This window comes from Coffea eugenioides, unplaced genomic scaffold (genome assembly GCF_003713205.1).
Source record: "Coffea eugenioides isolate CCC68of unplaced genomic scaffold, Ceug_1.0 ScVebR1_129;HRSCAF=551, whole genome shotgun sequence".
NCBI classification, from domain to species: domain Eukaryota; kingdom Viridiplantae; phylum Streptophyta; class Magnoliopsida; order Gentianales; family Rubiaceae; genus Coffea; species Coffea eugenioides.
This window is the reverse complement of record NW_020861691.1, coordinates 202,812-213,186: the sequence shown is the minus strand read 5'-3', so window position 1 is coordinate 213,186 and position 10,375 is coordinate 202,812. Positions and strand designations below refer to the sequence as shown.

The 10,375-nt window shown below is 42.1% G+C and overlaps 1 protein-coding gene across 1 annotated transcript; it reads left to right on the top strand.

The window, feature by feature from the left end:
* Positions 1-837: 837 nt before the first annotated feature.
* LOC113755201 (putative late blight resistance protein homolog R1A-4) lies at positions 838-5,202 on the top strand. The gene has a single exon (XM_027299255.1). It carries the CDS (start codon positions 838-840, stop codon positions 5,200-5,202), a length of 4,365 nt encoding a protein of 1,454 aa, XP_027155056.1.
* The last annotated feature ends 5,173 nt before the right edge of the window (positions 5,203-10,375 follow it).

The following is a 10,375-nucleotide window of genomic DNA, read 5'->3' as shown; positions in this document are numbered from 1 at the left end:
TAATTATTCTATATCTATGTTAAATGTATTCATTAAGACAGTAACTTCCCGTAACTTCAATGCGTCTTATGACGCCCGTTGAGTCAGAGCTCACTCTTCAAATCATAATACGTGTGCAGATATTGAGAGTTGAGGTTGGGCAATGAGGCTCCAGAGTGAGCTGTAGTATCGGAAGTGGCTTTAAGAAGTGTCCGATAAACATCCGTTAATGTCTCACTCTCACAGTACATTGCGCAAGATTATTTGTAGTAAAATTTGCGTAAAGTTGCATGAATTGATTAACCAGGTTAACCATGATAGTTGATGGTTTTGCAGGCCACTATGTGGGTTTAAATACTACGACACAACATCATTCCTAGGAGATGAAAGTTGGTGGTGCGTCTCAATAAACATAAATTTGAGATATCAAGATACACAAACTAAGATAAGGTTTATCCATACTTACTAATTGATCCCTACCGATAGGTTTTGACCATTTCCGTGCTCCTGTTTCAGGCATGAACTCCGAACCCTATTATTTGCATATAATTCCGTCGCTAGTTGCACAAAAGCCAGGAAAATGTATGAACAAACTGGTTACAGTTGTCAGACAATTGTTATTTTTCATCTACCGCTACAACCATTTGTAATTTAATAATGCAGACGTTGATGTAGATGTACGAATGTATATGCTTTTGGTAATCCACTAACCCAAAAAAAAAAAGTTCTCAATCAACGACTCATTCAAGCATTCCATTTCTCAGCAAAGCTCCTCTGTTTGCCGTTCATTTTCATTCTTCAAAACTAAAACAAGAAGTTTAGAATACCATTTGTACTTGTATTTCAGGATCTTTTTCCATGGAGTTCTTTGGAAAACTTGTTAAGAGCACGATCCAAAAAGCTGTTCAGAGTGTGAATCGAAATGTTTTTGATTCTCTATGGGAGGAGTTGTACGAATTGGAACAGCGTTATTATGATAGGGATAGAGATGCTGCAGATCAAATTCGCATCCTTGAAATTGAAGCAGGGCTGATGAGAATGTTTCGGATGTTGGTGGCGAATTGGGATGATGCTGATAAGCAGCGTGGTGCTGGTCAGGGGTTGGGGTCTGTAGTTCGGGATCTTGAAGTTGCATTTAAGAAGGCAATGAATGATGTAAGAATTGCTGCTCGAGAAGAGGTTATTGTAGTTGCAGTTTCTAAGTTAGAACTGAAGCATATGTGTTCGAGCCCACAAGTGGAAGCAGCTTATGAGTATGTTGCATCTAACTACTCATTGAAATCCCACGATTTTTTAAGCAATTATGACAACTGGTATAACTTCTTTAACTGTCTACGAATTATTGTTTGGCGCCAAATTGACTTGCTCAGCCATATCTGCCCACAATTTGGTACCATGTATGTTATGCTAGAGTGTCTCGGTACTTATGTTGAAAAGATGAGATATTCTTGTCCTAATCTACAAATAAAACTTCGGACTCATTTTGGAGGTGCACTTGTCCGCACAGCGCATTTTTCTTATTTGTGCTGGATTCATCGAATGCATGAAGACAAGAAACAGGAGATGATCATCATGCTTTCTGATCTGCTAAAGGCGTTCAAGCCAAATACTCCACAAGTTACGGAGCTGTGTATCAAATTAACCAGCGATCATTGCTCATGCCACTCTGAGCCATATGCATATGTGTATCTGGCAAGAAAATTTGTTGGTTTTCTCATTCCTAAGGAGTGTTCTCGACTTCAAACCTTCGGGGAAAGGCTCAAAGATCTGGTATTCTTTGCCCGCTCCATTTATGTGTCAGATCTCTACAGGGGGGATGATGTGAAGTTGACTTTAATGGAGATTAAAGCAACCATTATAGAGCTTGGATCTTTCGGTTATTCAGTTCATGATAGAGACGAAACATGGGACACCGATCCTGCATTTTTTAGATTGGTAGAAAAGATGGAGCTTCTAAGGGTAGAGGTCTTCCTGATCCAACTGCTAAACCAAAGAGGCAGTTTAAAGTTCCTTGAGCGTCAAATTGATTCTTTCCACAATGAACTGAAGTATTTTCGAGATTACCAGAGAAATGCACCTGTGGCGAAAACTAAAGTTCCTAAGTTGATTTGGTTGCATATCAGACCTGTGGCTGGGGAGGCTGGCTCTGTTTATCGATCATTTCTTGCCAAGTCCATCACTGAAGACAAGTTCACAGATGAGTTACTTAAGTTGCTAGAGAAGATTAAACTTTTGAAGACAGAGGTACTTTTTGAAGAGCTTCTTAGTAGACACCCAAGTCTGACAGACAATGTGAAGCGCCAAATTAACAGCCTTGGTCATTGGCTGGTAGTCAGCAGAACTTATTTGATGGGTCCGCTAGAGGAGAATGAGAAATCGATCTTGACACAAGTAGAGTCAGTAGCAAGGGAAGCAGCTTGTTTCTATTACTCTCTTCTTGAAAATGAAATTACGGAAGAAACAATGAGGAAATTCAGTCATTTGCTTCCTGAGTTAGTTGACAAGATGAAGGTTGTCAATGCAGAGATCAAAGAAATTTACCTACCTCACAGACGGTCATTAAGATCTAATTTTCCCAAGATGGAAGGACTTGGCAGCATTGATTTCTTTTTAGTAGATCTCTTGGAGCAGCTCAAGTCTAAAGCCGGCTCTGTTCTTTCCGTGAAACATAAATTTCATGTCGTTCACAGAGAGATAAAGTTCTTGAGATCATTCCTCACGAACATTGAAGAGCAGTATGATAAGCATCAGGATTTGAAGAGTGTTGCTTCGAGCATTGTACAAGTAACACTCGAGGCAGAATATCTCATTGATTCATTTGTGGCTGGAGATTCTTTGAGATGGTATCATCCATTATGGCTTTCTGATCTCGTGGAAGATCTCAAACTTATTAAGCTTCAGGCAAGAAAAACTTGTAAGAATGCACATGGCATCAAGATTCATAATGTTCCCACCGATTCAACAATGGTATCATCACAAGCAGAAATTCCCAACATTGATGAAGTTGTTATTGATCTTGCTGATGAAAAAAAACTGGTCATTGATAGACTTATAGCAGGATCAGGAAAACTAGGTGTTTTCTCAGTTGTTGGGATGGCTGGACTCGGCAAGACAACTTTAGCCAGGAGGGTGTACAACGATCCTTCAGTTACCTGTCACTTCCACGTTCGAGCATGGTGTTGTATCTCCCAAACATATCAGAAGAGAGAATTGCTTCTTCAAATTTTAGGCGACATTGTGGAACTCACAGATGACGTGCTCGAAATGACTGATGAAGATCTAGAGATGAAGTTGTATCAATGCTTGAAAAGAAATAGGTATGTCGTTGTGATGGACGATATCTGGAGCATTGAGGCATGGTATGATTTCAAAAGACCATTCCCGAATGACAACAATGGAAGCAGAATACTGATCACGACCCGTCACTCTGATGTGGCTGCAAAAGTTCAAGTAGATAGTACTCCTCATCCTCTTCGGCTACTATCTGATGACGAAAGTTGGGAGCTGTTACAAAAGAAGTTGTTCGACACAAAAGAGTGCCCCAGTGAACTGATGGTAGTTGGAAAGCAAATTGCTGAAAGTTGTAAAGGACTCCCTCTTGCAGTTGTTGCAATAGCTGGTCTCCTTGAAAAGACTGACATGATACCTGACAGGTGGAAACAAGTTTCAGAAAGCATATGCTCACAGATTGCCGATGATCCTGAAACGAGGTGCATGGACATTTTAGAGCTCAGCTACAGGTATCTACCCAACTATTTGAAACCTTGCTTTCTTTATATTGCAGTGTTTTTGGAGGACAAAGACATTCCAGTTAGGAAGTTGGCATGGTTATGGAGAGCAGAAGGATTTATAACAGATTCAGGGGTAGAAAGCATGGAAGATATTGCGGAGGGTTACTTGAGGAATCTGATTGGAAGAAGCCTAGTAATGCCTTCCAAAAGAAGATCACGCGGAGGAATGAAAACATGTCGTGTCCATGACATGTTGCGTACATTATGCATCCGAAAGTCTGAAGAAGAGAACCTTCTGCAGTTCCAAAATGGGTATGATGAACTTTTTGATTCTTCTCATGAGGATATAGACTATGGCGTTGATCCCAATTACATTTACCCCAAAAACTCCATCAAATACCAAACACGTCGGCTGTCTATTTGTTCCAAGAGAAATCATTTCACCATGTCAAGACCTTCTGGGCCATTTGTCCGCACTCTGCTGTACTCTGCCACCAGTGATATGTATCCAAGATGTCCCTATGACATCTCCTTCATTTTTGACAACTTTAAACTTCTTAGAGTGCTGGATTTGGAATGCATCAATATGGGAAATTCTTTCCCCACAGGAGTCCTAGTATTGGTTGGTCTGAGATTTTTAGCTCTTTGTGGCGATATAGATAGTATTCCAGCATCAATAAACTATCTCCGCAATCTTGAAACCTTGCTTGTGAAGGGATTGAAAGGTAAAGTATCACTACCTTATGCTATTTGGAGCATGGAAAAGTTGAGACATCTCCATATCAAGAATTATGCTGTCATCACCTTGGAAGATGGTGAAAGCACTGTTTTTACCCCAATACTTAATCTGGTCAGTCTTTCCTCTCCATATCTCTTTTGTGATAAAGGTGCAGAGAATATCATGAGGAGGTTGCTCAAACTTCGGAAAATGAGATGTCTATTTTCTGAATTACCTGATGATACAGGAAAGTGTAATCAGTTTCCAATACTGAATTTTCTAACAGAGCTTGAGTCCCTCAATGTACTGTACTCAGGCAGGATTGCTCTTTCATGTAACTTTGACTTCCCATTGAATCTCAGGAAGTTAACTGTGTCAAAGTTTCGCCTGCCATGGGATTGTATTTCGGAGATTGGGAGATTACCAAACCTTGAGGTTCTTAAATTACTCTCTAAAGCTTTTGAGGGGAAAGTGTGGGAGATGAAAGAAGGAGAGTTCCTTAAACTGAAATTTTTGAAGCTCGACAGCCTAAACATTGCTGAATGGAATGCCTGTAGTGACCACCTGCCGCAGCTTGTACACCTAATTTTACGAAGTTGCAGGGAGCTCAAGGAGGTCCCCTCTGGTTTCGGTGACAGTTCTACTCTGGAGATGATTGAGGTGCAATTTTGCACAAGCTCTCTTGTGGAGTCTGTGAGACAGCTCCAGCAGGAACAACTTGACATGGGGAATGAGCTGAAGGTCATTGTTGATCGGTCAGACTTGGACTTTTGATCACCACGGTTCTTTCAGGTAAAACTTTGGCATGTTATTCTAATTACTACCGAGTAAATCTATTCTTTTGTTATGACTTTTTATGTGTTAGGCTTTGTATACTTTCTTTGTTACCAATTTTTCTGGATTCTGTGCTTTTTGAGACTTCTTCTATCACCTCTTAAAAAATCATGATTATTTTACTCTTGAATCATTACTTCATAAATTAAGGTCTTGAAGTTATCATTTTCAGTCTAGGTTTGCTTTCACAGTACAGTTCTTAAGTGGTTTTGATCCTGTTAATTGTCAGTAAACCTTTTCGATGACCTCTTAGAAAGAATTAATGTGACCAAAAGAGAAGAATTGCACTGAATGCATTAAAGACAGCTTTAAACACAACTTTTGTTTGAGCCGAATTTTTTCCAGTTGCCAAAATTTGTCTCTTTAGGCCAAAACTTGGGCATTTGCTCACAGAACTAATAGACAAATATCTGTTTCTAGTTGGCTGTGTGGAAAAGAGAGTAAACCTCTCAAGGTCGAGAAAGTAAAAGTCTCAGCAGATGTTGGAAAAAGGGAATCTGAATGATCTTACATCAAGGAGTTCGGCTTGGACGAGAAAAAGCCTCAATCTAAAAGGGTTTTCCTCAATTTTGGCAGCGAAATGCACTTTCAAGGCTGATTTTTCTCACCGCTACTAGCCTGGTTAGTGTTGAAGATTCAGCTTTTGTAGTCTTTAGTCTGTATCCACTTTTTATCAAAATTTGCCTTTCCAACACTTTCCCCTCAAATCCAATCTCAGAATTTTTTTGGGAAAACACAGGCTTTAAAATCTCTTTGTGCTTTTTTCTGGAATAATCAGTTTAGGGACTCAGTTCTGCTGCATCTAATGTCTTTCTTCTTGCTATTCAGATTTTCTTAGGAGTGGCTTTCTACTGTGGGTTTCCTTCCCGGTTTTTGTATTTACCCCTGTTTTCTGTTGTGGTACAGAACCAGAATTGGTCGCAGGAAATGGATTGGTATAATTTTGCAGAAATGAACTCAAAGGAAATTGCAGTCTCACGTAATTCAATCGAGCTCTTTATTGCATTAAGTAACCACTTGATTCAAAAATACAGAAACAGTAATGGCGGGAAAAGGTAGAAGGTGAAACAGAATGAAGGAAGCTTTAAAGAAAAGAAGAAAGAGGAAATTCCCTCTGATTACAATCGCAATGATCTAATTCTCAAAAAGTGTCCTAATAAAGCATGATCCTATCAGTTTTATACTACTAACTATCTAACTAATTATCCCAAAAGCGAATGGTCGAGCCACACGTGGCCAAAGGAATCTTTCCGTTAGTCTGTTTCCAAGCTGCAGCAGAGATTGCATGAACCCAGCCAGAGCGTGGTTCCTGACCGCGCCTTCTCCATGCTTCTCCTGATCAACTCACGCCTTCCCTTCTTTGTTCCACACGCCTTCTTGACTTCATGACAATACTCCCCCCTTGGATACCAATCTTGTCCTCAAGATTGAAACCTGGGAAATTGTTTCCTAATCTCCTCAACCTCCTCCCAAGTAGCTTCTGCAGGGTCGGTTCCCCACCAGTGGATCAGCCACTGTACTGCCGCAACATTCCCCCTTTTGACCATTCTTCTATCAAGTACTGCCACTGGTTCAACCTTCCAATGCCCCTTCTCATCTGTTTCAGGTAGCTGGAGGGTAGGAGTGACCTTGTCTCCCACCTTCCTCTTGAGCAGAGAAACATGGAAAACAGGATGTACCTTTGATGTGGCAGGAAGTTGTAGCCTGTAAGCAACACTCCCAATTTTCTTCTCCATTCTGTAGGGGCCAAAGTACTTGGCTGAGAGCTTGGTGTTTCCCCTTAGAACTACTGAGCTCTGCCTATATGGTTGAAGCCTCAAATACACCCAATCCCCTTCACTGAACTCTCTCTCGCTCCTCCTCTCGTCTGCATACTTCTTCATCCTCTCCTGAGCTGATTTCAAGTTCTGTTTCAGCATGAGGTCAATCTGTTGTCTTTCTTTGACATAGTCACTAACTGTAGCCACCCTGGGCTGTAGGTAAGGCCCCAGAGCCAGTTGGGGAGGAGAGATCCCATACAATGCCTCGAATGGGGTCATCTGGATTGCAGTGTGGTGGGTGGTATTGTACCACCATTCTGCCAAAGATAGCCATTGGTTCCACCTCCTAGGTTCTAGATGAGTCAGACACCTGAGGTACATCTCCAGTACCTGGTTCACCCTCTCTGTTTGGCCATCAGTCTGAGGATGGTAGGCTGTGCTGTAGTCTAGTTTAGCTCCCAACATAGTGAAAAGCTCCCCCCAGAACTGGCTGACAAATATCCTATCCCTGTCAGACAGCATACTTTGTGGAATCCCATGCAACTTACTGACATAATCAAGGAAAAGCCTGGCTATTTTTGGGGCATCAAAAGGGTGAGCTATACTGATGAAGTGGGCATACTTGGTAAATCTGTCCACTACTACCATTATAGTGTCCCTTCCTTCTGATTTAGGTAGCCCCTCAATGAAGTCCATAGTGACATGGCTCCATGAGTGTTGGGGAATTGGGAGAGGTTGCAGTAATCCAGGATAAGCCACATGCTCATCTTTACACTTCTTACATGTATCACACTCCAAAATGAAATTCCTGATTTCCTTGTACATACCTGGCCAGTAGAATAGTTGTTTGGCCCTCATGTAGCTAGCCTGAATGCCTGAATGGCCTCCCATTTGGGAGTCGTGTAGGGCAGTGATAAGTTTCTTCCTGATATCTCCTTGTTCCCCTATTACCAATCTCTTTTTGTATCTAAGAACCCCATCATGGTATGAGTAATCTGGTACCTGAGTAGGGGTCAGTAAGACCTGGGAGATGGTTTCCTGAGCCCACACATCCTCCTTGTAACTTTCGAGCACTTCACTGATCCAGGTAGGCACTGCACTGGAGATGGTTTTACATTCCCCTGTGCTGTCCCTCACTTGCCTGGAAAGAGCATCAGCTGCAATGTTGTCCTTCCCCTTCTTATAATGAATTTCGTAACTCAGTCCCAACAATTTGGTAAGCCACTTCTGTTGTAAAGGTGTTGTGATCCTTTGCTCTAGCAGATATTTTAGACTCTGATGGTCTGTGTGTATGATGAAATGATGACCCTCTAAGTAGTGTCTCCATTTGGTCACAGCAGTCACCAAGGCTAGCAGTTCCTTTTCATATATGGATAATCCCATGTTCTTCTGCCCCAATGCCTGGCTGAGGTAAGAAATGGGCCTCCTGTTTTGCATTAGTACAGCCCCCATGCCTTGGTGGCAGGCATCAGTTTCAATCACAAATGGTTGGGTGAAGTCAGGTACAGCCAGTACAGGAGTGCTGCACATGGCTCTTTTCAGGTTTTGAAAAGCTTCCTCTGAGTCCTCTCCCCACAGGAAGTTGTCCTTCTTCAGCAGGTTTGTCAAAGGTTTGGCTATGGCTCCATACCCCTTGACAAACCTTCTGTAGTACCCTGTTAATCCCAAGAATCCCCTCAGTTGCTTGACATTCCTTGGCCTGGGCCATTTTTCCATACACTCCACCTTCATAGGATCAGCTTGGACTCCCTCTGCTGTTATGATGTGTCCCAGATATTCTACTTGTGTCTGTGCAAAGGAGCACTTACTCATCTTAGCATATAGTTGATGCTGTCTCAGTATTTCCAGTATTTCAGTAACATGTTTGATGTGCAACTCCATGGTGGGACTGTAGACTAGGATGTCATCGAAGAATACCAGAACATGTTTCCTCATTTGCTCCTGGAAGACCTGGTTCATCAGGCTCTGGAAAGTTGCAGGAGCATTGGTCAAGCCAAATGGCATGACCTTGAACTCATAAAGTCCCTGGTGAGTTCTGAATGCTGTTTTTGGGATGTCTTCCACCCTAACTCTGATTTGGAAGTAACCTGCTCTCAGATCAATCTTGGTGAAATACCTAGCTCCATGCAGTTCATCTATCAGCTCCTCAATCAGAGGCATAGGGAACTTGTTCTTCAATGTCAGCTCATTCAACTGCCTGTAATCTACACAAAACCTCCAAGTCCCATCCTTCTTCTTTACCAGCAGCACTGGAGAGGCAAATGGGCTGCTACTAGGTTGTATGATTCCCATTTCTAACATCTCTTTTACCAGTTTCTCAATCTCTGTCTTTTGTACATACGGACATCTGTATGGCCTTACTTGGAAAGGCCTGGCACCTTCTTTTAATACAATCTGATGGTCATGACTCCTAGATGGGGGCATCCCCTTAGGTTCTGCAAAAACATCCCCATACTGTTCTATCACCTGGCTGATCTCAGTAGATGACTGATCCATACTCTCCTCCTCCTTTATTGCTACTAATTGAGCTATCACCCCATATGACTGCCTCTTCAACCATTTCTCCATCCTGTTCCCTTTAATCATATTCAACTCAGTGTTGGTGCTCTTCCCAAACAGCACCACTTCTTGTCTGCCCTTACAGATCCTCATGTTGAGTTCCCTGAAGTTGAATTCTATGGGGCTATGCTTGGCCAGCCAATCCACTCCTAATATCATGTCACAGCCCCCCAGCTTCAAGGTGTTAAAAGAGTGCTGAAAGTTATGGCCCTGCATCACCCATTGCAGTGGTTTATCTAAGCTCCTTGAGTCTACTCTCTCCCCATTAGCTACATTTACCACCAATGTAGGGCCCTGTGTCCCTAGCTTCAGCTCCTTGGCCACCTGCTCATCCAGGAAGCAATGAGTACTGCCACTATCTACTAAGGCAGTAATCTGTCTACCCTTCACCACTCCTCCTAGTTTGATAGTTTTGTGTCCTAATTCCCCAGCCAAAGCATGGATAGACACCTCTATGTGTTCATCAGACAGGTCTCCATTAACACAGTCACAGTATATTTCCTCTTCCTGTCCTTTGTTCCCCTCTGCAGTTTCAATTTCTTCAGCCAATAAGAAATGCACATGAGACTGTTTGCAGACATGGCCTAAGGTATAAGGTTCAGCACATTTATAGCATAGGCCTTTCTCTCTCCTCAGGTTGAATTCAGTAGGGGATATTTTCTTAAACTGGTTCTGGTTAGATGCACTCTGGTCATGGGGTTTGTTTGGGGACTTGGAGCTGTTTAGGTTCCATTTGTGATGGGGAAATGTCCTGTTATGGTTTTTCTAGTTACTGAGGTTAGTTGTGACTGGTT

Coding starts and splice junctions, on each gene's coding strand:
- LOC113755201 (XM_027299255.1), top strand. CDS start 838: ATGGAGTTCTTTGGAAAACTTGTTAAGAGCACGATCCAAAAAGCTGTT.